The sequence below is a fragment of the Dermacentor andersoni genome, chromosome 5 (genome assembly GCF_023375885.2).
Source record: "Dermacentor andersoni chromosome 5, qqDerAnde1_hic_scaffold, whole genome shotgun sequence".
NCBI classification, from domain to species: Eukaryota; Metazoa; Arthropoda; class Arachnida; order Ixodida; family Ixodidae; genus Dermacentor; species Dermacentor andersoni.
The window spans coordinates 112,475,038-112,502,509 of NC_092818.1; the positions used below are offsets into that span (position 1 = coordinate 112,475,038).

At 47.3% G+C, this 27,472-nt stretch overlaps 1 protein-coding gene across 1 annotated transcript in view; it reads right to left on the bottom strand.

Annotated features, from left to right (window-relative positions):
- LOC126532046 (phospholipid-transporting ATPase ABCA3-like) overlaps positions 1-23,636 on the bottom strand; it is a 30,012-nt gene extending 6,376 nt beyond the window's left edge. Inside the window, exons 1-14 of the mRNA XM_072288347.1 lie at positions 23,631-23,636; positions 19,936-20,178; positions 18,856-19,143; positions 18,179-18,410; positions 17,243-17,431; positions 14,324-14,505; positions 13,214-13,336; positions 12,644-12,758; positions 11,901-12,055; positions 11,261-11,416; positions 8,870-9,340; positions 5,023-5,199; positions 3,116-3,451; positions 1,068-1,265 (exon numbers count right to left, since the gene is read on the bottom strand). Of these exons, the coding sequence (XP_072144448.1) occupies positions 1,068-1,265; positions 3,116-3,451; positions 5,023-5,199; positions 8,870-9,340; positions 11,261-11,416; positions 11,901-12,055; positions 12,644-12,758; positions 13,214-13,336; positions 14,324-14,505; positions 17,243-17,431; positions 18,179-18,410; positions 18,856-19,143; positions 19,936-20,178; positions 23,631-23,636 (2,871 nt within the window). The remainder of the gene's footprint in view (positions 1-1,067; positions 1,266-3,115; positions 3,452-5,022; positions 5,200-8,869; positions 9,341-11,260; positions 11,417-11,900; positions 12,056-12,643; positions 12,759-13,213; positions 13,337-14,323; positions 14,506-17,242; positions 17,432-18,178; positions 18,411-18,855; positions 19,144-19,935; positions 20,179-23,630) is intronic.
- Between the last annotated feature and the right edge of the window lie 3,836 nt (positions 23,637-27,472).

Here is a 27,472-nt window from a genome sequence, read left to right on the forward strand (position 1 = left end):
ACGAGATTACACCGTAGGAGCCCCGCTAGCTGTATCGTAATTTAAGCATTTAAGCGTGCTAATGTGTGAATAAATGTCCCTTGTATATTTGTTTGCGTTATTTCTGTACCTATAGTGCGTTTACGTGCTCGGCAGAACGCGCAAGACGTTCCGCGTACCCCACTGCGATACAGTATTTATATCATTATTCATCAGATTTTTTTTTTATGGGCTTTTCACCTAACTTGTACTATGCTTTAAAAAAGAAAGAAAAATACTAGTAGATAATCCTGTACAACTGTTGGAAGCCCACTTATTCCCGAAACAATTACCTCAATATTTGAATTATTGAAATACTATTATTATATTATTATAAAAATTATTGAAATATTATTGAAAGCTTACATTATTGACTACAATGCATAAACTAATCGCAATACAATATATACTCTCAGAGAATAGGGACGACTGTGAATTTGCTCATGGTGTAAATTACATGTTATGTGCCCTTTTATATCTCTTTAAAGCTTCACACTTACTATATGAAGTATGAAAAACTACAACCTACGAGTGACAGCGAAGAACATTAAGGGCGGACCTTACCCTATCGTTTAAGTTTAGCTACCTGCTGGTGGTAATTTTTTACATGTCGCATAACTGTGTACTCTAGTGAACCTATCGCGAGTAGTGCTGCCTTACTAACAAATAATTTCATTATTCGCTGTACCACCATCGTACATTCTATTCTACTACCAACCAAACAACTGCGGCACACGCAACACTGGTCGCCAAACCCGACAAACGTCCTGGCTCTTCGTGAATGTTGCCAGTCTGGGTGCGAATTCACAAATCCTTTCACTCGGGAGCAGTGTTTACCATTGGCCGGACGCCATCGCTAATCTCTGACGTCACGACTGACCGGTGTCTGCCATCGCCAGTTCTGGCGCAAGAACTTCGATTTTTCTCCTGAATGCGGGTCCTGAGGCTTGCACTTACCGCTATTCCCATAGCGAGAACCGCGCTACCTCTCACTGAATTCTACGGGGACCGCGCCCACAAGATCCTGCCCTGTTGGCAACCCTGTGTACCTGCAAATCCTGCTTCTCGCTGTCACCATTGTCGCCGCTGCCTTGGCGCTCAGCGGCCGTCTCGTTGCCGTACGGGTGGTTGTAGAGGAGGAAGCGCGCCGTCGGCCTCCGCGTGATGTTGCGCAGGAGCGCCGAGTGGTACAGGTTGACGATGAGTGGCGCTGCGTGCGGGCACTGGCCGTTGAACCACAGCACGGGCTGGCGACAAAGACGGAACGGCAGTCGAGCTCACTCCGCAGCTGTCACGATCGCTCTCCATTAACTATACTACTCGAATATTGCTGCCGCTCGAAGTGCCTCCCGCTAATTGTGAACTTCATGAGGCAGCTAGTGTGTGCTCGCTGTTCACTTATTAAACCACGGGGGCAGAAGCGCAAAGGCAAGCAAGGATTGTTGACCGCCAAGTCAGCCACGTAAGCGCGGAAGAAGGCGGTGAAGAAACTAGCGTCCGTGCGCGCCGAAACACGGCGACATTGCGACCGCGGTGGGTGCGATGTTTTCGGACCGAAGCGTCGGGTCTGCTTATAGCCCTTCCCTGCTTTGTTCGCGAAATTTGCGGAAAGGGTGTGCGTTATAGCATTCATGACTGGCAGATCTCGACAAGCACGCACTTCAGTATAGTGAGAAATCGGACTAGTTGGCATCCGTTCATCTTCGAGATGAACGAGCGCGATATGAAGAAACGCACGTTCAGTTCTTGGAATCAGGGGTTTGCTTTCGGTGTATACTTCGTCACTTATCGCTACTTGCGTTTGCTCAACTGTACTTGAACAACACTTCGTAGAAAATTTCTGGCCCGCTAACTATCTACAAATGCCGACGACCCCTATACAAAACTACGTTTCTCTAAATAACGAAGAGATTAAACTGACAAGCGTCTTCTAAGTCTCCGACTATGCAGGCTGTCAGCCATTCAATGTGGCACAAAGGTCATGCGAGGCGCAAGCCTGGAATTTATCATGTTTGCGAGAGGCTTAGTTGAACACGGGATAATCCTACGTCCATAAGTGCTCTCGGAGTGATTCGATGTGCTAGCGGGCTAAACAGCAAAACGGGTGCTTTGATAAAACATATACCTATTTTTTTCTGGCTATATTCCGCTGTATATACAAGCTTATAAGGATAAATTTCGCTGGCTGCTGATTACGTATGTGTGCGGACCGTACATGATTTTATATTCAAAATAGGACGTGCGTTAGACAGAACCAAGGCCAGACTGCGCCTGCAATTTTTTTCTAGGCTAAACCACTCAGTGAAATCAGCTCCGCAATCATTGTCGCGGCGCGCGAGCATTGCGGCCAGCTCATACTGGCACCTCGTTTCAAGATGAGCAACGGATTTATACGTGACCTCATATATGCGCAAAACATAACTGATCATGACACTGAAAAGATACTGAAAAGACAAAGGGCTTTCACTGCATTGTTCAAGCTCAGTGTAGCCGAGCATTTATAAAAACTAAAGATCCTGCAGGTGATGAAGACAGTGAGGAGCCGTACGTCAAATCTGACATGCTTACCTTTTGATCTGACTGCCCCTACTAGATGGATTTTTACGGCTACTAGAATGGACTCCTGCGTGCTGTCTAATGAAGGACTCACGCCTTTATTGGTGGACACTAAGTTTTCCGCTTACCTAGCGCGCACTATTTGAAGACAAGTCACATGTAGAACCCATTCTCAGTTGAAGTTTGTCCTTGCGGACCTTACATAATTTGTGTACTATAGTAGGGTAAATACGGTAATAGATGGAGCTCCCCGTAAAACGTCTGCCCCCCCCCCCCCCCTTACCCCCCTCATGATTCTCAGTTGGCTTTAACGTGAACGGTGAACTCAGAGCTTAGTACAAGAGCGTTTTATCCTATTGGAACATGGTCGCTTTGGACAGTAGTCAAACCCTCGACGCCGTCGTCAGCAGAATAAACCAGCCATAAGGCACCACGGCTAGTCAGCAAGCAGCTAGCAAAAATGCTCTAATACGACGTATAAGAGAAAGCGTCGTGCTTTCCATTAATAACGCGCGTAAATAGTCAGCGATAAGGTACAAACCGTAGCGTTTTCTATGAGGACGGTGCCAAAGAGCATACGGTAGTTGTAAGACATCGGGTATTCGACGGCGTACTCTAGGAGGTGCGTGTTGGTGCGCTCGGCGCCGACGTCGACAAGATGGACTTCCTCTTCGGCGAAAATTTTCACGAGGTGGCGTACCACGGGGTCGGCGCTACTATTGGAGGTGACGAAGCCCAGCGCCGGAACGTGCAGATGCCGGACGGAATAAAACAGACGGTCCTTGTAGAAGTTGGCCGACACGATCTTATCCTCGGTGAACAGGTGTTGCAAATAGGTTGCCATCAGAAGCACGCACACGGGAACCACCCAACGGACCTGCGCCAAGGCCCAGTATACTTTAGCGCTAGAGTGTTCGTCACTTGTCAAACGCGTAGTCAAAAACTGTGTGCTAAAGGAGAATGAAATCTGGTGGGGATGGGTAGGCTAACTGGATCGCGTACGCGTTATAAAGGGATGAGAGAGAGAGAGAGAGATTGTGAAGATGAAAATGCACCATTTTGTGAAGCCCTTTATGAAGCACGGCTCAGCGCCTTTGTGAAAGTATGTGGTATAGATAACTAGGAGAAAAAAAAGAGAAGGTGTCGCCGTGGCAGGAACCACGGCTGACAGCGGCAGGTAGGCGGCGCAGTTACAGGTTAGATATCAGCCCTGTGTACACATACGAATGTGTTTGAAGATAAGAACATAAGAATGTGTTTGAAGGCGGAGCTCGGGTGCCGATCGGAGAACAGAAGGGGCACCGCAGAGGAACAAAATGCCCAGCAAGAAAATTAGAAAGGGGCAGGGAGGGGAGGAGGTGGAAGGGTCAAGACGTGTAGTTTGTGAACAATAATTTGCCGAAGTCTAAGGGCATCATCTAAGGCACTAGTCTAAGACACTATCAGGCGCTCTGTTAATGTAAGGCGATAAATCAACTGCTTTGAGCGCCAAGAAAATAAATTTATTTCTCGGTTATGAAATCCACGCATATAATGCGTTGTAATGAGCGACTGTGGTTCCACTGTGCTTGATGTGACTGGTGGGCGTATTCTGGTAATTTTCTCACTAAAGAACGCCTTACGTAAAAGAAATGATGCGTAGTGCTCTGAGAGCTGACAAAAAATACCCCGATTTCCTTATACGAAACCTATCCGATGAAGTGAGACCGAAGCTTTAGAGAGCCCGAACCTACCGTGCTATCTTATTCACTCTTTTGGTCATCAGATGCCTCACCGACAGCGCATCTCAAGAGGAGGAGAGAGCGTTCGGAAGCGAGTTACGTTTTTTCGTCAGTGAGTACCGAACCGAGCTGAACCGTCCATGGTTATACGCGCATTGCAAGACGGGTTGTTTGACTGAACCTTCACTCATTCTGACGCGTTGATGATGTGTCGTGTTTTATGGCGCAAGGGCCAGGTTTGGCCAAAGAGCGCCAGGCCAATGGTAATGAGATCAAAATGAAGCGATAAATTCCGAGCAATGGATGTGACAGGGCTGTAAAGGGGCCTAAAAGATGGTCACTGTAAAGATGGTCACTGTGTGAGAGCTACATGTAATAAAACTATGACAATGACTATGAAGCATGCCAAGGACACGAAAGATGCATGGTGAAAGGATTACAATGCGCTAAAATTGGTCATTGGATAAAAATTCGAAAAAGCACTACTGTCCTAACAGAGCCCTTGACGCTCTGTTACGGTCCTTGACGCTATGCCTTTGACGTGTTGGAACACCGCGACACGACGTTCACTCCGCTTGATGGAATAGCGTTCCATGAGCCTGGCATATAAAAATAGCACCGTCTATATCCTAAACGTGATTAAGCCGGGTTTATGCAAGCGAGTTACCTTCTGGCCAATAGAGACATGCCTGACACGCGAGGGAGACTATGGGTGTGGTCAACGTACAACGGGTGGGTGCCAGTCCCGGAGCCAGATGTAGAAGCGCTTCTTGAGTAGCCATGCCAGTTGTCGCGGGCACGTCCTCCTGCCAGGAGCGCCGATGGGCTTGTACACGCAGTCGTGGTCGCTCGGACGCGGAGATTCAGTATCGACACCCGTGTGGAAGCTCGGGTCGTGGGTCACCTAAAAATAACCATCGGCGGTAGTGGCATGGTTGTAAGATCCAATTCGGATTGTTGCAAATAACAGCACCACGGAGAGCCCCTAGTTTTTTTATACCTTTCATGGACTATAGTGGACTGAGTGCGCAACACCTCAACTTAAAAAGAAATTACTTTTCGCTCCTCAAATAAAAAAAAAAGCATTTCGAAAGAGACATCATCATTATCAGCCTGGTTACGCCCACTGCAGGGCAAAGGCCTCTCCCATACTTCTCCAACTACCCCGGTCATGTACTAATTGTGGCCATGTAGTCCCTGCAAACTTCTCAATCTCATCCGCCCACCTAACTTTCTGCCGCCCCCTGCTACGCTTCCCTTCCCTTGGAATCCAGTCCGTAACCCTTAATGACCATCGGTTATCTTCCCTCCTCATTACATGTCCTACCCATGCTCATTTCTTTTTCTTGATTTCAACTAAGATGTCATTAACTCGCGTTTGTTCCCTCACCCAATCTGCTCTTTTCTTATTCCTTAACGTTACACCCATCATTCTTTTTTCCATAGCTCGTTGCGTCGTCCTCAATTTAAGTAGAACCCTTTCGTAAGCCTCCAGGTTTCTGCCCCATACGTGAGTACTGGTAAGACGCAGCTGTTATACACTTTTCTCTTAAAGGATAATGGCAATCTGATGTTCATGATCTGATAATGCCTGCCAAACGCACCCCAGCCCATCCTTATTCTTCTGATTATTTCAGTCTCATGATCCGGATCCGTGGTCACTACCTGCCGAAAGTAGATGTATTCCCTTACCACTTCCAGTGCCTCGCTACCTATTGTAAACTGCTGTTCTCTGCCGAGACTGTTAAACATTACTTTAGTTTTATGCAGAATAATTTTTAGACCCACCCATCTGCTTTGCCTCTCCAGGTCAGTGAGCATGCATTGCAATTGGTCCCTTGAGTTACTAAGCAAGGCACTATCATCAGCGAATCGCAAGTTACAAAGTCGAGTCGAAAAAGTCGCTAGTCAAAAAAGACAGTGAGGATCAAATCATTTCATATTTATTTTGCTTAGCATTTAATTAGGAAATCATTTTGATAGAAAGCATTTTAATAGAAACAACAGCATGCGCGTAGGTACGTATGCGCATACTGCCTCTGAAACCACGATGCGTTCAAGGCGTCCGTCGTACTCGCTAGTACAGTCAGCAACTCCGCTTAACAACTCCGCTCCGCTCAGTATAATTTATGTGCGCCCGCGCGCTTGTGTGCGTGCGTGCGTGTGTATGTGCGTGTACTCGTGCTTCGACTCTCTGTACACTCACAAAATTTCGCCGTATATCGATTCCACCTCGCTGGGTTTGCTGCGATTCTCCCAAGTCACGTTTTCGCCGTTTCCGTGAAAGAAGAAGAAAGCATGAAATGAGGAGATTGGCACTTTCGCTCGAAGGCCGAAGCACTGACTGCGACAGCGAGGGTTTAGCGTTGCGCTTGAGCTGCTCTGACGGTATTCCAAATATACGTGGGTCCGACAAAAGCCAATGTGACGTTCACTGGCGCGCCAGAACTTATGGGACTCTTAAATGCTTTAACACGCCCTGTGCGGCCTGTAATGACATTTCACAGGTGCCACTACGCTGCCCGTCAAGAGCCACGCGAGTAAAATTACATCACTTTCCGATTTCAGCACTGATATTGTTTCGAACTTTTAACATGTAACACCCTGACAAGATGTAAGATAAAAGGCATGCAGTGTTATTGCTGTGTGTCATGACATTTGTTTTTGGGCTGCCATTCTCAAAATTTTTAGGAATAATTTGGTCAAAAACGAAATACCTGGGGCGCTATAACGTAAAACTATTCCAAACCTTTCCATTCCAATTCTGTAATCAGCCCTCCGCGATTGGTCCAAAACTTTTTTGGACCACACCCACTTCACCTGTCTGTCACGCGACGTCACGAAAACCGCGATAGCTCCCCATATGATATAACGTCCACACACTGATTATGCATGATTTGACTGAAAAAAAGAAAACTAGTTTTTTTTTCTGATTCGACGCCTTTTCGCCATTAGCCCCGGCTATAGGTCAAAAGCTTTCGGGCTGCACCCACTTCACTTGCCTGTCACGCGACGTCACAAAACCTCAAATACTTACCGGGTCAAAGTGACGTGCATGCATTAAATATGCATTATTATGCCGAACAAAACTGAATTTTCCTCTGAATAGCCGCAGGCTGCCCCGTTCCGAAAGGAATAAAAGATGGCTGCCGCCGATCGCTCAGGCGCTGGGTACTTACGCCTGCCGGAGAGCATGGATTTATTTGCGTATAATAAAGCTTTTTGCGTGGCCGTGTAACGTTTTCGAGTACTTTCGGCACATTTACGACCTCATTCTGCCAATTCTTTTTTTGCTGAGGATTCATTTTAGCGTAATTCTTAAGCTTCCGTTGCATGCCGCGGCTATTTTCGACCAGCCACCGCAAGCTAAGTAAGGGAAAGTGGGCGAATCGCAGACGCCGGCCCCACCTTCTTCATCCGGTTATCGACTTTCAGTGCAGTGGCTCGGCCCTATTGAATCCCTCTCCACTTGAGCGTGCTCCTCGCCTCTTGTCAGCCAATTAGATAAGACAAGTGGCTCAGTGTAGGCAATGCTATTCGTTTTTCAAGCAAACGAAAGTGACCTCTTATGAACGAGGAGAGCGCTTGATTGGTCTGTTCAGAACTCTGCGGGTGACCGCCCGGTTCTTGCGTCGGTGGTTACGCACATTTGACGTCAGGAGATTAAAATAAAAACATATTGGAATAGGTTTACGTTATAGGGCTCTCGTATGAGCAACTTTAGTGATTCAATAGTGAAGCAATAGAACCTGCATATACAGCATAGATAAGCATACATGTACCTAAATATATATATTGAGCCTCACGGCAACACCAAACCGTGACGACGACGGCGAAAACTTGACTGGAGTGTCCACATAATTGCTATCGCAAGAAAACGCAACACAGGCGTTTCTCGAACAAGGCTATTTTGATTAAACTGGGGATACAAAATCTAGCACAATTGTTTTGGAAGAAGGTACGAGATGGTTGAGCTCGGTGTCCAGTGCGTTTGGCGTCGAATGACACCGATACCAGAAAAACTTAAAGTAGGATGCCATTGTCATGGTAAAAACCAAGATTGCTTGCTAGAGGGCGTCGAACGAGTGCTGGACGTTCTACTAGTTCTATGCCACCGTTCCATACTCAGAACAAAACTAAGTCAACTTGAAAATATCGTCAATAATCTTAAGATGGTCTCATTCTCTCGGGGACGTGCTCAATGAGGAATAAATTCAAGTTGCGACAAAGGAATCACTATAGCAAGTGCCCGTGTGTAAAATGTAAGCGAAAGACCCACCGTCAGGAGTGAAATAGTGTAATCGCGAGGACAGCGAGCAAGACGAAACAACGCGAGTTCTTTGGTTTCTGTGGATTTTGGTATTTTATCCTTTACATTGCTACACCGATTGGATGGCACATCTGCACATTCTGGAACGAATTCACAAACCTTTTTGTCCGCAAGTGCTGTTTGCCATTGGACAGCGGCCTTCGCTAATAATGTGTTCAGCCTCATGATTGTGTATATTTTTCTCTCACGAACAATCCTTGCGTAAAAATTTTTTTTTTCTGAATACGGACCCCGAAGAACGCACCTTGTCCAGAACCTCCTCGAGCGACGACATTGCGACGCTCATTGAGCCTATCTTGAGGTTCTCCCGCTCGCGGTCCAGTTCCTTGAACATGGCCGTCAGGCGTCGGCTGCCCGGGTTGACCCCGACCGCGTACTGGACCTCGAAGTTCGAGTCCTGCTTGAGGACCGCGTGCGGGATGTGGCGCCTAAACAGTGCCCCAATGGCGGCCGCGTCGCACCCGGGCTCCTTCGCGATGCGGATGCTGTAACCGGCGCGGAAGCGCTCCCGCAGGAAGTCCGGCGAGCCGCAGCACCACAGCAGCCCCTTGTTCATGATCGCGATCTTGTCGGCCAGCACGTCGGCCTCGTGCAGGTTCTGCGTGGTCAGCAGGATGCAGCAGTGGCGCCTCGCCTTGAGCAGCAGTTCCCACACTTCGCGCTGACTGCGCGGGTCCATGGTGCACGTCGGCTCGTCGAAGACCATGATCTTGCACTGAAACGGTCCCCCGCGAAATCTTCCGTTATAGGCTCAGTTTCCTGTCGCGCAATTGCGAGGCCGAATGCCAGCCGCATACACGCCTACAGATTTTAATTTGTCGATCGCTAACAGCGCCTCGCGTGAGCCTTGTTTAACTTTCTTCTCGACTAGCCGGAAAGTAATGGAAAAGCAAAATTTATATGGAAGCTTTTATTGGGCGCTCGTGTAAGAAACCAGGGGGTTCAGAGTAAATCCTGGGCCCTCTAATACGGCGGCAAAGGAGCGCATTTCTACAAAAAGTAGACAACTAAGTTCACCGACAAAATCAAAGATCGAATAATATTTGACGCCTCGAAACGCATACGGTTTTTTTTTGTTCACGATACCTCCTTCTGAAACCTATACGCGTTTCTTGCTCACAATGCATCCACAAGGGACGTTGAACAAAACAGCCGTATGGCTGCCGAAACATCAAGTAATATTAGAACGAAAGCTGTACTGCGTTATGTCTGCTAAGGTCATTCATCGCGTCGCAGTGACCTTGAGCCGCCGGAGCGCAATAGTGGCTGGTGTGACGCCACGCCTGGTGATCCGCTGCGGAGAGGCGTCGCAGCTGCGCTCGCTCGGAGCCTCGCCCCTGCGGTACCACGCAAAACCAAGCCAAACAGACCTTCCGCTCGTGATAACTAGGTTTACAAGAGTTAAACCTCAACCAATTTTGTTTATTTTGCCAGTGACCATAATTTCTCCCTTATTCCAACGTGCTACACCCGGCCAAACACGTTTTTGTTTACTCTTGACGAGAAGCAGTCCTCGATTAAGACGTTACATGCACAATGGCAGCTAAAATCAGGTTTGTTTATAGTCTGCGCCGTACTAAAGCCACTGTTGTAGTACGCACGTAAAGGACGCTGTGCACCGTGGTAGTGACAACACTTCGTCAAATGCCAAAGTAGTGATGATACGTCTATACTGCAGCTGAACATTCATGTCCCAATGCACGAGAGGAATTGTACATTCCAATTCGATTCTAGCATTTTATCGTGTGCACAGTTGTGTCCTGTGACAGCAGGATGACAAACTGATGCTAATGACGCAATTACATGCGCTGCCCATTATGTGCGTTTGGTGTCTCCTCGCACTTTTTTCACCATCGCACAAGAAATGCCACAATATGTCCACTACTTTAACCTTTCACCGATTACAATTTTCGGTTTCGCTAGAAAGTTGCGCGTGCTGACTTTGGTGGGCAGTAGAAGAAATGCCAGGTACGTGGTGAATTTTACTGCTTAGACCTCATACTGTGCTGAAGCTTAAAAGTGACCCATTTTTGCTTTCGAGCTGCATATATCAGTATATTCTGCGCAAGATCTAAATAATACCTTGCCATTTCAGGGTAATATAGCTTTTGTGACCTTGCGGCCAAATCGCTACTTTAGTTTCGGCACAATGAACTATAGAGGAATCTTTTGTTCAAGGCATTCACAATGAAGTGGACAACACAATGCATTATGCTTTTTTTTCCCCCAATATAGCCGAAGGTTTCGAATTCCCTCAATATGCGGGCACTTATGGTGCTGCGCGTCCAGTTATGGGGTTTTACATGCCAAAACCACGTTCTGATTATGAGGCACGCCGTAGTGGAGGACTCCGGAAATTTCGACCACCTGGGGTTCTTTAACGTGCACCTAAACCTAAGTACACGGGTGTTTTCGCATTTCGCCCCCACCGAAATGCGGCCGCCGTGGCCGGGATTCGATCCCGCGACCTCGTGCTCAGCAGCCTAACACCATAGCCACTGAGAAACCACGGCGGGTCTGCTGCGCGTCTACACGGTTTCAAGAGTTCAAACACGTTTTTATGTGCGGGATTAGAAATAAATAGCTGAACACCAACCTGCTGTAAGATTACTTTCTCCGGGGCTTTCGGGCTCACCTTAGACGCAACCAGGAGAGCAATGGCTACGCACAGCAGTCGCTTCATTCCGTCCGACATGGTCGAGGGCCGGTAGCTCATGTACGAGGACATCTGGATGTCCGTGAGCAGCAGGTTGATCTCCGATCGAATCTTGCTCATGGCCAGTCCCTTCAGCTGCAGCACGGCGTACGTCGGGACACAGTGTATACGACCAGGTATTGACAACAGGAACAAGTTGAAGCGCACTTCAGCCGATAACACTGCTCCCACGAGGAACTTGTGTTCTTTTCCCGCCGAGAAAAGGCGTGAGCGTAGAATTCGTTATCGAGCGACGACATCACAGGCGCGATGGAGGTGTTACCGGTGTTGGACATTTTTGCTTTGTTGGTCGTGCGCTCAGTGTACGAGATAGACCTTTCCGCAAAGAATAGCCTAAAACTGTGTTATAGACCGCAGAATAGATATTTCTCGTTCGATATGGCGTTACGAATCAAACAAAGCAAAAAAAGAAAGAAGAAGAAGAAATTACTAAATACGATACTGTCGGCGCTCTATATAGCGCAACACAAAACACATTGGCTTGAACCTCCCCTTCTTTCTCGTCTCGCGGCACGTCATGCCGTGCTACCGGAGCAGACCACTGCATGGAGGCCCTCACCATGGCAAAAAAGAGCAGGTGCTCCTCGACGGTAAGCTCGTCGAAGAGCACGTTGTCGGCGGGACAGTACGCGATGCGCTCCCGGGCCTCCTCCGTGTGCAGCACCACGTCGTAGTTGTCCACAATTATCTGGCCACTCGATGGATGCACTAGGCCTGCGCCGATAGGTTCGCGAGCTTCATTAGTAACGCTTCTGTGAGAAGTCAATTACAAGACGACTCTAAGGCCTGATCCACACAGATGTGATCCGCGCTTTCCCGTTACCGTCACAGCGCCAGTATCCACCAGGAGAGGGCACTTCTTCGTCTGTTTTCCTTCTAAAACGGGACGCCGGCGACGTTGGCCGATGATCCTAACGTCGCCTGCGGCCCCTTTTTCAAGAGAAACCGGCGAGGAAATGCTCAGTCTTGATAGACCGCGTTGCCATGACGGTGACGGGGCGGGGCAGATGAAACGTGTGTTCTACCTAAAAAAAAAGTCGCAACTTTTTCACGTCCCCGTGGCAGTAACGTCCCCGTCGCAGATGGCTTTCAAAACAAAGCGGCCCGGGTGGGCGCGCGCGGCTGCCCGGAGTACCCGCTTGCACCTGAGTACGCGCTTGTCTCGCTGCTATTATTGGCTCTCACCGGCTGTTGAAAAGGCCGTAAACAGAGTCGCGAGACACGTTATGGTGTGAGGTCTCCGCAGCCATTCCTGGAATCATTTGGCTCAGCGATAACGAAGCAGCAGTGAAAGGAACTTGCCTGTCACCATCTTGATCATAGTTGATTTACCGGAGCCACCTGGACCGAGAAGCACGGTGATTTGGTGGCGGAAGATTTTCAGGTTGATGTGTTGCAACAGAAAGTTGCGATAGAACTGCAAGAGATTGCGGATAGGTATAAGTAAACGGATAAGTACATATAATTTTATATAGGTAACCACACTAGACAACAGTCACCGGTGCTTTCCTATTTTACAACGACGACGACAGCTTGCCTGGCTTTTGAGCAACTCATGTGACCCGAGATTGTACGTGCAAGTGAAGCGCCTAGGAAAACTTGCACAATTTTGGCCGTTCGTGCGAGTCCTTAGCGTCGATGTCTGTGGCGCAAGACATGAGGCACCAGGGTGACCCGAAACACATCAGAAATAAGCCGAAGGATCCCGCAGTGCAATCATCTCCTTCAGAAGCAAGCGCGATTTTCGCAGTTGCTCCATCGATGCTTTGCTGTATGCCTGGCTTTAAGTCGTGTCGTACCGTTCACGCACAACGGCGAATAGACGCGCACTTGGTAAACGCCTAGCGCAATTAACAGCAGGCTATTTCGTACCTTCTTAAGACTGGTGACTTGTATGGCAGGAGTGAGATCTTGTGGGTCTGACTCGAACAATGTTGGGTCCGCGTTTAGCCGGCCCTTGACATTCTTCGTGGGCTGAGGGATCCAGTAGCTCTTCTGTGGACGCAGTAAGGAAGCAACAGCACAAAAAATTGGAGAAGAGCATTAGTGCGCATTTCCGGCTACCGCATGCACGCCGATTTCAGGTGTGGCGACGCATAAACGTGGTCGGGGTATTCTTGTGCAACATACTGTGTTACGTCATGAAGAAAATCGTTAGTATACAGCAATGCTGCTGTCTTTCTTAATGTGCTGCCAATATTGGGATGAAGCTATCTCATTTCACTCTTAATACGCCGTTTTAGACGCGCCATGGGCAGTAGCTTTGGTTTGGGCACAGTGAAGCGTCATCCCCGTAAAGGCAGGGTAATACAAGAGATGGTGCTGACCATTTCTTAAAGAAAGCTTTCGTTCCTAAGAATTTATCGATATTGCTAAAAAACAAATACAAACTGATAAATGTTTCCTGATTCACACGAGTGAGGCATTAGATTTGGCAAAACTGACCAAATTTGGAGTAAAAATATTTACTGTACCGAAACCATGGCTGCGCAGAATATGGCATCCTGCGCACTAGGGACTCCTTTTTCTTGTTTCTTGTTAGCAGTTAGGGCATACTCTTCTCGTTATTTTCTTAGGGTAGCTGCGCTGGCTATTCTGTTGCGAAGGCATGTTGTCCGATAAGCGCATGCAGAATAATAAGATTGGCTCTTCTGAACGATACCGATTACTCATAAAAGCCTCGTGTAACCCTTAGCGACGGCTTCTGGTAAGCCTGCACGCCATACGAGACCCTCTGATCCCTCTGCAATGTGTGACCAGTACAATTATCTATGCGTTAATCTGTTGAATGTGGGCATTATAAGGCCCACTAATTTTCTTCAGTTTGCGTTAAAATAATGAGCAAACTGTAAGCGTGATACGTTTAGCGTTCAGCGCCGTAGTCGAGTAACTGATAGCGATGAAGAATGCCGGAGAGACAAAGCCACGAAGCCATGGGCGTCGTCGTCGGTTCTGCGTCGTTATGGTGTGCGATGTGCGTACCAGGAAAGGAAACCAAGGTGGCTTGTGGATACCCGGACCCCAGGGTATGATGTTGTCCATGTACCATATGAGGAACACCATCAGGAAGCATGTGCACACGTTCACCATCAGCAGGTGCGACAGACTCACGTTGTCCAACGTAGACGCTGCGTCATCCATGTTGCTCCAGTTTACACCACCACCTGTTGGCCGAAATTTTACCTTTAAGCAATTGTAGGGAAATTTGCAATTGGAACCCCCATATAGAATCTTTTGCACTATAGCTACTGCAATATAGAATAGCAAAAAAAGATGGAGTTATTTGAAATCTCTTAAGGAAAACGTTCAAAGCGTTTCAAGACGCTCTTGGGGTAGTTGGGTTTGATGTCATGCTGCTGCCCTACTTTTCCCTGGTTTCACTTGCTGTAAGAATTGGTGTAGACTAGTCTGTTTAAAAGAAGAGAATTGACATTGCGCAATATGCCTTGGCATCGTGCCTTAGCGTTTCGGTTTTGACGATGTTTTCACATTATTCAACTAGTCTCGCATTCTTTGTTCAGAATGCACGGCATATTGAAGGGAGATTTTCTATGTCAATCCAGTGATAAACTCCGTTCTCGCTGAAGTCTTGCGCTTGCTTTCTTGATTCGTCTGTCTGTCTATGTTTATTCGGAAAATATCCCACTTTATTACCCGATGAAATGCAGCGTATATGTCTGAAGAAATTTTTTGAAGTTCATGGTGCTAAAATCTGGAAGTACAGACTACCCTGATTTCTAACTTAAATCCCATTGTAAGGCGCTTCCTTGTATTGGTTACAACTTCTTCACGAAGGTTAAACAAACTCGGGAACTTTAACAAGTAAATTTGCAATGTCAAAGGGAGCGATTCCATTAACAGCAACATTTCAAAAGTAGACACACAGACGGTCGTATTTATGAGTCTTGACTTCGTATTCTTTGTATTATATATTTTGCAATCCAGTTATGTACACGTTCGACGTACACGCTGCACTAGACCTTTGAAATCTGCTATGTTCACCATAATAAATTTTGTCTTTGTATGACACGAATTCACCGTTGAGACTTGAAGACATTTTTACGGCACACCACACGCTAGGTTTGTGAACTCTTGAGATCTTTAGTCCAAAGGAAATTTCAGATCATATGAAACGCTGAAAGGCAATCGTTAATATTCGTAAATGTAACTTATTTCGCCTGTAGAAATTTAAAGCTGACGCTGGGTAGAAATAAAATTCAATTTCGTCTTGAAATAAAGAGCATCAGAAAACTAAGTGCGTGAAGGCAACAAGCATAAAGCTACGTAATTGCGAATAAAGAAAGTATTTGCAGGAACGGTGTCCACCATTTTGTGAGTGCAAAGTGAATAAATTAGCCTACGCTGTTCGCGTGATACGAAAGCATTAATTTGTGGGCAAGATTTTTGCATGATTCCCGTAAAATAAGCATCACTTTTATCTAAATGACAGCTTAGTAAATTAAGACTGATCTTTCTTTTAATCATTGCCCGAGGGGTGTGGTGGTTTATAGAATTTTAGTTCTCCCTATTTTGAAGGGAGTAAGAGGCTAAATCTAGATCATATTTCGATGCGGAACGATACACCTTCAATTTTTCATTTGAATACAAAGCTCTAACAGCAGTCATCTGATGAAAACGTCCCTCTTATCCCTACGTAAATAAATAGGTAAATAGAAGGCAATACGCCTTTTCTTTAATTCCAAGCGCTATAAATAGATTGTAAGCACTTGCCTGCCTGCACGTATATATCGCTAGGAAATAGCTACCTCAGCTTCTTAATGGGCAGCTATGGAATATTTGAGGTGGAACCAAACTTCCATGATGGAATGCGTCCCTCGTCCGCTCCTATTCGGCTTTTGGTGAGCGCCTGTCGCAAGTGTGCCGCCAAAAATCGAACTGGTGCATGGAGCCTTCGCGCGATGGCGGCACTTGTCCGCTTGACAGCGTCTTCGAACTTCCAAGTTTCTCGTCACAGTTTTGCAGGAACGCCATGCAGAAAAGCCTCGCCGCCGTGGAAACGAGGACGTCTCTATCTTCACTCCTTGTCGCTTTAGAAGAGGAAGAACTAATTTATTTTATCTATAAACATACTCTAAGTGGGTGACAAGAATATACCAAAGGAGGCCTTCGCGAATTGCACAGCTAAGAGCCACGGGCAATGAGGATGTGCTCGTGCCACCTGCTACTGATGCTATACCTCGCTTACTCAAGCAAGCTTCACCCAATTTAGATTTCATGATTGCATTGGATGTGCGCTATTGCGTCATGCCTGTATTCGGAAAGACGCAAGTATTTGACAGTTTCAAAAAGTGAAATCTCGACATGAGTATGAATCGAGTGGCAAGGATTTTCTGATTAGCACTCGAAATTATAAACATTCGCAGACCCCTATTATTCATTTAAACCGCATTGAAGAGTGAAGTGATGACTTGCAAAGCTGTGCAATATTGTGCACGCCTATAACACAAGCAGTTCGGCAATCGTGATAAGTAATGCACCGCAATAAAGAAACTTCGGCCTAGATTCGAAAACGTTCTAGTACGCTAGAATGAGCACCGAGCAATAGTTGTACCTTAAGCCGCAATCGAGTCATCAACCATTAATAGCAAAAATACATTTAAAAAAAAAACGGCTCCGCGTTTATAGCTTTGATTGGTCCAAAGCTGGCAATCCTGTCTTATCGGGAAACTTTTGAGGTGTTCGGTGCCTCGGTTTTCACTGAAGCTCCTGCCTATAAATAATTCAATAAGTTAAGGAGCTGAACGCGCACCACCTCGCAAAAGCTACTTATACCAAGAAAAGACAAGGCCAGCGATTGTTGGCTTAGGTTAACCAACTAGCTCAACAATGTATTCTTGTGAGACCAGTTTCGCCGCCTAAAAAGTTGTTCATTGATCTTACGGAATCTCTCGAAGCGCTCGATGACCATGAAGGCCCAGTGCAAGCCCATGCCGGGCGACATTGATGTAATTATCTTGGAGACGCGGCTACGCAGGTAGTAGCCACGGCCGAGTGGGTTCTGCAGCATCAGGTACGGAAAGGCGATGCTGCAAATCCAGTATATCATCGAGAAGATGATCGAGAGTCGGCCTGCGTGGGGAATACAAGAGACCGCACTTCATAATGCTGAACGATCTTAATGCGATACTCTAAAGGAAATGGCTAACGGAAATTACTAAGCTGTTACAGTCAACAGAGATGAGAGATGGTGCAATTTCACTGAACGAAGAAATTTAGCTTGCGAGGAAGCAACGTAAAAGATGGAAGGCTGGCAACGGCACAACCTTCCCCTCGCCGAATGTGGTGCATGCAATGACATTTGACATGGTGCAGTCTGGCATCACTCAATAGTGTAATGAGGGCAATTGTACGGGAGTGACGATAACTGCCGATGGCGAGTTGCTCTTCCGATAAAAGTATTGCGAATAAGGATCAGGAGACTTATGTGGTAGTAGAGAAAGATTTCCGATTTATTTCGAGTTGACTTTCGCACATAGTTATTGTATCACATATGTACTAAAAAGATAGTCGGAGATTGAAGCCACAAGAAAGTCGAATTTTTTCATGACCATAAGATAAGCATTTTTCTAGTCAGGTCATTCAATTTTTAAGTGCATCTGTGAACTTCTACTCTTCTGTTACTTTCGCGGCTTAGAAGCCAATCGAAACTTCACAGGAGCTTTTGTGGCTCATACCAAACGCGTATAGCCTTAGTCAATCTCTCTCAATAAGCACTTGCCGGTTGTGGTAATTAAGTAGCCTCTGGTATATCAGAAACGCGATAGATCAATTCATGGGCTGAATGATCTCTATAGGTTCTCTGGTTAGTCGACTCACTGCTGGTGAGCAAGACCGAGACGAACATGGCGTGCAGGATGGTGAGGCTGTTGAAGGCGATGAGCACCACGAAGATGAGCAGCGGGTCCGAGTAGCTGAGCGCTGGCTCCGAGCCGAACACAAAGAGAAAGAGCATGCAGACGCAGCTGAGCAGTAGTGTGGTGAACGACGCGCTCAGGAAGTGGCTGCCCCAGTAGACGAGCTCACTAGTGCCGGCAATGCTCAGCAGCTCCTGCATCGGCAACGCATGGTTGGACATGCTCAGAACCGGATCAGAGGCTCATGAGGAGTCGTCCAACAACTAAAGACTCACGTCGTCCTCAAGATTGGGTATAAGCGCACACAGGCGTTTACACACAATGTGCTTCTTGGGAACATGACGTAACATGGAGCACAAAACAATGGACAGAAGACTAAGAGGACAAACGTAAGAGCCTGTCTTATGGGGGCTAGTGTTTAAAAGCCAAGTAACATCAGGTAATAGCAACAACTCGCTGAATAGCAAAGAGATTTACGTGGGCGAGTTGTTTCAGCATCTTCAATCTTTTCAAACGCAGCCCATATTAGCACCTATTTTACGCCATGCTTGACTTGAAAATGTTTAATTGGCTGAGCTCTCGATTCTGGATTTGGGAAACTTTCACAGCTAGCACGTCGGACTACACTGTTAGGCGTACCCGCATTCCGGAGCACTTCTCAGCAGTGATCTTGGCGACGACCGAGGCGAATGGGAGCAGGAAACCGATGCCGAAGTGGAACACCAGGCGGCTGTAGGTGCTGTTGAAGCCCTCGTGAAAGAACGCTGGATAAGGAAAGCGTTGTAGCTGCAATTGGTCCGGCTCAGCCGTTGCCTCGCCGAACATGGCCACCAAAATTTGGTGCAGCATGTGGTGCTCCAGAGAGTACTGCAGGGGCAGTAAGGCATTCATCTCGCCCGTGGAGAGCACGCTCAGCGGACCGGGTGTCTGAGGAAGGATTGAATGAACAAACACAACTCTTAACGCTTCCCGCTATGCCAGGGGATGTTTTAGTACGCCGCAGTTCAGTAAAGCTATAAAGATGACTGTTAACCCGACTAACTTTTGGTTGCAGCAGGATGTCTACGAATCACATACTAAGCTCCACAAACGCGCCTTCTTCTGAAAGGAAGTCCTACTGACCCATGTTCAACTGCTGTTCGCACGGAACCCTTCTCCACTTAAGTACTCAAGGTTCTCACTTGCGTGCTTGCTACTGTGGAACAATCACCTAATAGCTACTGCAGGCGCTTGGCAAACATCGTGCTGACTGAGAAGTCAGTGCAAGCGAAAGCAGGTCACAGGCAGAGCAGGCAGCGGCCTATTGCGCGGCCACTGTGTCATCTTATTGCTGCACCTTGTTTCGGCGTAGTTGTTCGGTTAAGTTGCCGCATAGTGGCTCACATGACAGTGCTGCTCTTATGCTATTCGTTGGTCAGGCTAGCCTCTTGTGAAGGCTATTCGCGCCCCGTCGTCAGTCAGGCCAGCGTTTATGAGAAATCTTTCCTGGAACAGGCCATGGTTGCGGTAACACTAAAGGAAAGGCTATATTTAGTGCTCCATGGAAATTACTGCAGCACGAATCTAAATTCGGGCCTCATTTGCTAATAGTTGCTGAATAGCTCTCCTGTCAAAGATTATGCTCCGTTTTACTTTCGTAATCTAAGTTCAGAAAAATAAAGTAAAAAAAAACGTACGGGTCTCTAATTCTCATTTATGCTCTCCACCATACGTGCGTACCTCCAGTTCTTTCCAATATCGCACTTGTATGTCGAATTTGACGCCATGCATGCGGACGCGGTACCGAATCTTGTCTGGCAGGTTGTGCACGTCGCTAAGGTCCTCTTCGAAGACGACGCCCACTACGGAGCCGTAGGGATCGTAGCCGCTCTCCAGGCGATCGTCTAGTTCGCCCGCCGTTGTCACCGCCTCGGCTGACGGGATGGACAGGTCTTCGCGAACCTTGCGTATCACCTGCGTCCGCTACGTGTGAGGACTCTGTGACGGGATACTGCACTTCCATGTCACCACCAGGATTTATTTTCCTTTAGTGATTCAAGATAAACCCATCATATTTACGCCATTGGCACGAAGGCACGACAACATTGAGTAATGTTTGGATCCTTGCCCGCCATTTTCCCAAAGCAAGGCACTTGGAAACATGCACATGTTATTATATGCACGCGTTACCAAACGTACGGGCTTCCGCTAATACCATCGTTCTGGTAACTGCCTTGCAGAAAGGTGCCACGTGGAAGACGCCACGCCACCATTGCGAGAGAAGCCTTAGCTTGCACAAAAGTTTAGCTGTTTGACAGCAAAGTAGGTAAGATTGGCGCGATACCTAATCAGCCGCGCATGGCCGCCAGCGTCCTCTAAAATCTTTTTAGCCAGCGAACCACTATAGACGGGTAGCTTTCCAGAGTGCGAGGTTCCACTCAATTTCGCAATAATCTAAGAGTTGAGTTGAAGGTGCAGAAACCTGCAGCGTATCGCAAGAAATGTAAAAATAAAGAACAGATGGTTATTGTCGGCGATGGGCTGCTGTCGTTAACATTCTTTTTTTTAACGCAGGGTGTAGTTTGCGTCAAATGCTTATGGACTACGGTACTGGAAAAAAGTAATTTCTAAGAAGTTTGAGGTCGTAGCCAGTAAAACCGTATCATGCGATGTTGTCCTTACGCACTAGCAAAAGCTGGAAATATGAATATCAGGTTGTGGGCCCGAGACTCGGAAATATTGAGCTATTTATCCGATCACATACTCTGTGACTCTACGTGCCATTATGCAAACATGTTCCTCCGCACTGAGATATTGTCTACTTGGTCACTATAAATTTTTGAGGCCTCATGACTTCAGGTCTGACGCATTGTTACTCAGAAATTGAGAGCTGAGGCCTCTCATATGGCTTCGGCTACATACCGAATGAGTACAGGCCTTACCATCTTTAAGTTTGACTTTATTCGCCACATATACACATAAGTTGTTTGGACAGAAAACGCGGCATTACTGCAGCTTGACTAGTCCCACGTCCCTGGTTCCCTATGACAGCAGGAGAGCAAGAGGAAATTATGCATCAGGGGAATGACACAATATATATGCTCTACATGTGAAAAAAGTGTTTAATAAACTAAGGACACTACATATTTAACACAGTATGCTCAAGATGTAATTGTTAGAATTAGTGCAGTGTGGTCGACAAGCAATAGCTTAACGTTTGAAAACCATAGTACCGGCGCGGCCGTGGAACATACCAGAACTCTGAGAGTGGGTTGAAGTGAGGAGGAGGATTGTGCTCCAATTTAGACACACTGCGCATGTAACGTCCATTTCTCACTGTTTCAGATCTGAAGGACAGTATTAATTGGTATTCATATGTGTTCATATGAATTTGATTACTTTAGTCTTGACCAATATTTACGAAGTTTATACATTATAGGCATGTCTGCAGTAGAGCGCGGGGCCTTTTTTTTGTAATACAACCAGAATATTTATCGACTGTTTGGTTTGGTTGCGTCAAGTTAATCACCCCAAGTTCGCGTTCTATGAGTTTCAGGGCTGAAGAAAACGATAATGAATGTATAAAAGGTGCACGTTGTCATAATAAACCTAAATTTGCTATCCGCACAGATCTGGACACTTGCTTTAATTAACATTTATTTCAGCTTTACTGGAATCCAGAGGGCGATGATATTGCGTGAGTGGTGTTCCTGTACCGGGCGTACGGGAACACTTGACGTCGATGTGCAGTATCGAAACAAACTGCATTTAATCAGGGTTCACGAATCTTAAGCATACTGCTTGGATGAGAGCACTGGCGGAAACACGATCGAAGCCAAACGCACCGGCCGAACACGTGATCAGCACGTCAGAGCACGCGGTAGTGTTTAGTTCTCCCACTCTGCAGGCCGAATTACAGCCGGACAGCCGAACAAGTGTGTACCGATTGAAAACTAACGGAAAGTAAACATTATACTGAGCCTCAGAATAACGTGCTGGGCCGATACGGCCAGGAACAAGGACAAGATAATGGTTTCAGGGAGAGTTCGCTTGGTTACTCTGTCTGCGAGACGTAACGCTCTCTCGTAGTTTGTTTCCTACGTGGTATACACCAGAATTTATAGCACCTAAAGACGGCTGCCATGTTTTTTATTGTGATGATGGTGGTGTTTTGAGCTCTGCCTGGGGACTGTGGGAACGGCTCTGGCTACGACGGGCCACAGCCTGTTTGCGGTTGTCAGTCGCCTGCAATGACGAGCCATTTTGTCTTCTCTGGAGGCCGTTGTGCTTTATACCACAGGCTTAGAAGTGAGGTTAGGTTAGGTTAGATGTTAGATTAGATTAGATGTTAAGTTAAATGTTAGTTTACTGAAAATCCCCTGCTTCAACGGAGCTGCAATGTCTTCTGATTCACTGCACTTGCAATGTCGTGTAGTTGCTCAAGATTTTCTCGATGATATCTGCGCATTATAACATTGTTGGGCCTGAGGCAGTGTAAGAATGAACTGGATGACACCTGGTACTCCTTATTTTGTTTTTTAAAAGGAAAGTAGCATGTTTGTGCCGCGAGCTACTGCCATACCGGGTGCAGAATTGTTTACCTTGCTTTGTCACTGTGGTGAGCTCTTAGCATACCGCGACCTAGATGAGCACAATAAAGTGATTTTCTATGTCTTTGCACAATGCATGCAACACACTGCAGGGAAAGGTCGAGCAAGTACGAACGGCATGGTCTCTAAGTTCTGTTGACACTGACAATCAACGCATTCAGCAACATAACCAATTATTGGGCCATTGCAGTGTGCACGAGATAAAAGCATTACACATTTTTCTCTTATATACCTCGCTTGGGCTGCTATAGTTAAGGCTCTTTTCTACCGTCCCATTCAATAGAAAACAGGTAATAATTTGCATCCATGTACTGCTGAAGTGGGAACCAGCTCTGTTACAAACCGAACATTCTTCGCGCGTAGCTGAGTGTGAGCATCGAACAATTATAACAGTTCAAGCAGCTTGACACGGCACGCAAAGAAAAGTGACGCATTTAGGCATGCACAACACTGTTTCTGTGGAAGCTAGTCATATGCTGCTTTATTTTTTCGTGGTCACGACTACTTGAGTGTGGCTGATTTATCTGTGAAAAAAAATTAAAGACGCTTGTGAAATCTGAGGAAACAGCGGAGCTATGGTTCTCCTGTGTTTCCCTTGCGATTTTCTTTTGTGTATCTGTTCTTTTCTTATGATTATCTGTTTCTTTTCTATTAATTTGTTATGATTATCTATTGTGTTATTCAGTAATTGTAGGATTATTCGCTCTTTGACGGCGCTAGCGTTCCTGGGCGAGCGCGCACTGATGTTCTAGCGGTTCCGCCTCCGCTGTTTCTGGAGCGGGTACAGGCTGCAGTTCACCGGCGAGCGCAATGGTCCGACCCAACCGTCATGCCGCGAAATCCATGCCGCGAAATGCCGTCAGATGGACGCTCTCTCTTTTATATACTCATTTCTTCTCCCCCTTCTTCTCTACCGCCACCTGACGCACGCTGATTGGCTCACTCAGAGCAGCGCACCCTCTCGCGGAAGCTCGCTGTGGCGGTGGCGCCATCTGTTGGCCCAGTGGGGAACCTTCTCCTGGCGTGACAGACGCGCGCACTGACAACAACCACGGTCAACGCACATTGTGAGCCACGAAACAGCTCCGCTTTTTAAACACAGGACACTAAAACCACTAACTTTCGTGTAGTCTTGTTACGGTGACCGTAACGGAACAATGGCTGCGCAAGTTACGAATTAGACGCGCGCACCCGATCAATTTCTACTCATCTTTTATTGGTATACGAAACGCGATTGTAGGTACGGGCGTGACCTCTCTGGGGTTTCCGTCAAGAAAGTGAATAGCGAAGGTTCAAAATAAGACCGCCGAACGACCATAAACGGCACCGTTAACCCAATGCCGCAGCGTATGAAGGTAGGACACACACTAGCGCGTGGTTTACGGCAGCAAAACGAATTCCAACCCGAGCAAACATACGTGGTACGAAAGCTTTCCGTGAGAAGCCCAATGCCGAATGGTGTTTTTCAGGCGTCGCGGAAAACTCGTACGGCGAGTACACACAACACAAGCTTCTCGTGTCTGCATGTGCTGTATGTACGTCGCAGGGCCCTTCCGTGAGCCGCGTACTCTTTCGCTTGATGTTGGTGCAGCCAACGGCGGTACGGTGCCACCGGCAGAAAGACCTTAGTTAATCCCCGCTGCTCAGAATATGCGGAAAACATACAACACGGCAGGTGCAGAGGGACCAGTATAAAAACACAACAGGCGAACACACACCGCAAGTAGAGCCATTATTTCCGTCTGCCGCGGTCTCTGCTAGAAGGCAGCACCAGGCGTAGAGAGTGATGGCGCAGCTGACACTCGCGCTACGAGGCTATACACAGCGGGTCTATGCACCCACCTCGGCGAGAAGTTCCACGTCCGGCGTGTAGAGTATCTTGGTGGCCGTGTGCTCCCAAAGCTGGAGCGGCTGGGTGCGCCCGTAGAGCGTCAATCCCACGGGGTCCCCGAAGCTCAGCTCCAGGTTGTCCTTGCCGATGCCGTACATGGCGATGACGGTGAACGCTACCTCTAGCAAGGTCCACACCACGTGACGTCGGATTTGGTTGATGTAGACATCTTTCCATAGGATGATGTACAACTGGCGTATAGAGCTGCCCATTTCTGGCACACGCAGATTCAGCGCACGGGACAAGAATGTCGACGCTGCGTGTGGGAGAGAAAGAAATAGAGCAAACATTCCGATGCCTTTGTCAAGCTGCAACTTAACCGTACCTTTCGGTCATCAGGGCAGTGAGCATTGTGAATTCGGACATTTTGAACTCGGAGTCAAAGACACGCATGGCATTGGGAACTGCGAGGGAACAATTTCGCATACGTCTGGGCTCGTTACCTAAATAGGCTTACTGCTGGGGCAACTGGCGGGACCACTTCTGTGGTTGCACCTTCGACTTGCGAGCTTCGTGCCAGTGGACCATTGGTCCTGCGATATTCCCTCCCACCATGTCATTTGTGGTATGCATTGCGTTGCCCCAGACACAACATGGAGGCTCTTCAAATAGACAAAACACGACTGAACTGCGGTCATTGCCTTTAAAGCGTGATACAAACGTGAAATTATTGTACTCATGTACTTATGCTAAATTGCGGTGTAAAAGACCTGTAACAAGACGAAAAAAGTAAACGTCTGTTTAAGCAAAACACCACCTGCAACCTAGCGTTTACTTATGCCTGATGACTTTAGTGTTATTACGTTATTACGTGCGAAGTAAACAATCAAAATTGGGGAAACCTGCGAGACCTAGCGTCAGTCATGAGGTCTGCAATGAACCTAGCGGTTGCCCGGAGTCTTAGGACTCGGGCCCTAATGCTATTTATAAATGATGTGCATGAATACAATGGCTTATAAAGATGATTACACCGGCTAATTGTTTAACATTTATCATGTTGCATACATTAACTTATGACTTACACTGCGCAGACGACTCGTGCTCCTTAGAGTCGCCGGCTTTCACAGATGGGTTGGCGGCGTTGTTCTCGGCTTGCAGTTGCTTCTTTGGCCGAGACCTCTTCCACTTCTTGATTTTGATGTGTATCTTCTTTAGCTTGCTTTGACCCTTGCCTTTCTCAGCTTTGGAAAAAGCAGCTTTCTTCGAGTGGTGCTTTTTTACCTTATCGGCGTGCTTCGGAGCCTTCGATGGTGCTGACGGTGGTACCAACGGCTGCGATACGGGGGAATACGCGTGCGATTCGTGAGGAACCGGCTTTAGTGACAAAGGCACTGCCAGGAGAGCCTCAAGTTCACGGAAGGACTCCGACCCTCCCAGTGGACCCGGCGCACGGTGGGGTGAAATAGAGATGCATTCTCGTGGAACTCGTTGCCTTGATTCTACTCGAAGCTCACCTGTACCTGCCGGAGATGCTGTTAACCCTAGTGTCCGAGGTTCTGCGGACTCCTGCTGAAGCGGGAAGTCTTCTATTGACGGCTGGAAAGGAGCCGTGGAGGAGCCCTCGTTCGTCGGAAAGGTCTCTGCCGATGCCAGGGGGCAGAAAGCGTAGCGCGCTTTCTCCAAGCGCGATAGCGCGAGCTCGCTAATTTAGAGATGCGCTTTTGCTTAGACGGCGTGCTTGCAGAAGACTTTCGTGCACTAACGGGCTCATGATGTTTTGAGAAGTCCTTCTCTGGAGAACGTTCCGAAAACAAAGACGCCTCGTGCTCACAAGCGATGGATGCAACTTTGGTTAGAAGCTGCCCGGAGTCAGCGTCCAAACGTATTTCACCTTGTGCTGCATCTTGCTCGGCGGTGGTACAGTTTAAGGAGAGGTTCGAGATGGCCGGGAGAAAAACCGCGGTCCGGGCCGTCCGGCTCTTGGGCGTCTCGGCTCCCGGATTGGTGGACTTCACGAAGGCCGTCCACCTTACACGCTGCACTTTAATCTTCGCGTACCTCTGTCTCTGATGCAACTGCCGTCCTTGTTCAGTGGTGGTCTACGCCTCGCACTAGCATTGATCCAGGTGTAGACAGTTTGAAGCGAATAGGATGCGGGCAGGGAGCACGGCGGGTCTCCTCAATCTGCGGTCTCAGAGTGAGCCAACTTGCTCGGCGACAAACGCTCGTGGCCTTGTCTTCATGCTGGAAGTTTCCAAAAGCGAATCTGTGATATCTGACAAAGTCTTCAGCGCTTCCGACACTCAAAGGTGTCAGAGATCGATCTGCACTGTGGATGGACCAACGCTAGCTTTGCCTCTGCAGGGCTAGTTCCACGAGCTCGCGTTCGATCGGGCCTGCAGGCGCTCCCTCGAGATTTGTCGCGCTCACTCGTTGATGATGATGATCATGATTACCCTAAAGTTTTTCGCACAAAACCACTCCCGGGGATTGGCCAATGGTCGGGTAGATTTTACATATGTTAAGTGAGTAAATTTAGAAATCGATAATCTTGATAAATAACTAAAGCAAGTAAAATCAAAGACGATTCTGTAAACAGTCAATATAATAGGACATAGAAAAATAAAGAAAATGTACATATATACTTATAAATGATGCTGAAAGGCAAGAATTGAATAAATAATACAATAACAATGAAATCCGTTTGATTAAACAATGAATTTCTATATGGTGATGCTTACATTCCTGTGTGAGTGCGCAAGCACAGAAGCACCGAAAGACAGACGCGCCGAGAGTTCAATGGCAGGCCGAGCTGTCGCACTGTAATTAACAACGT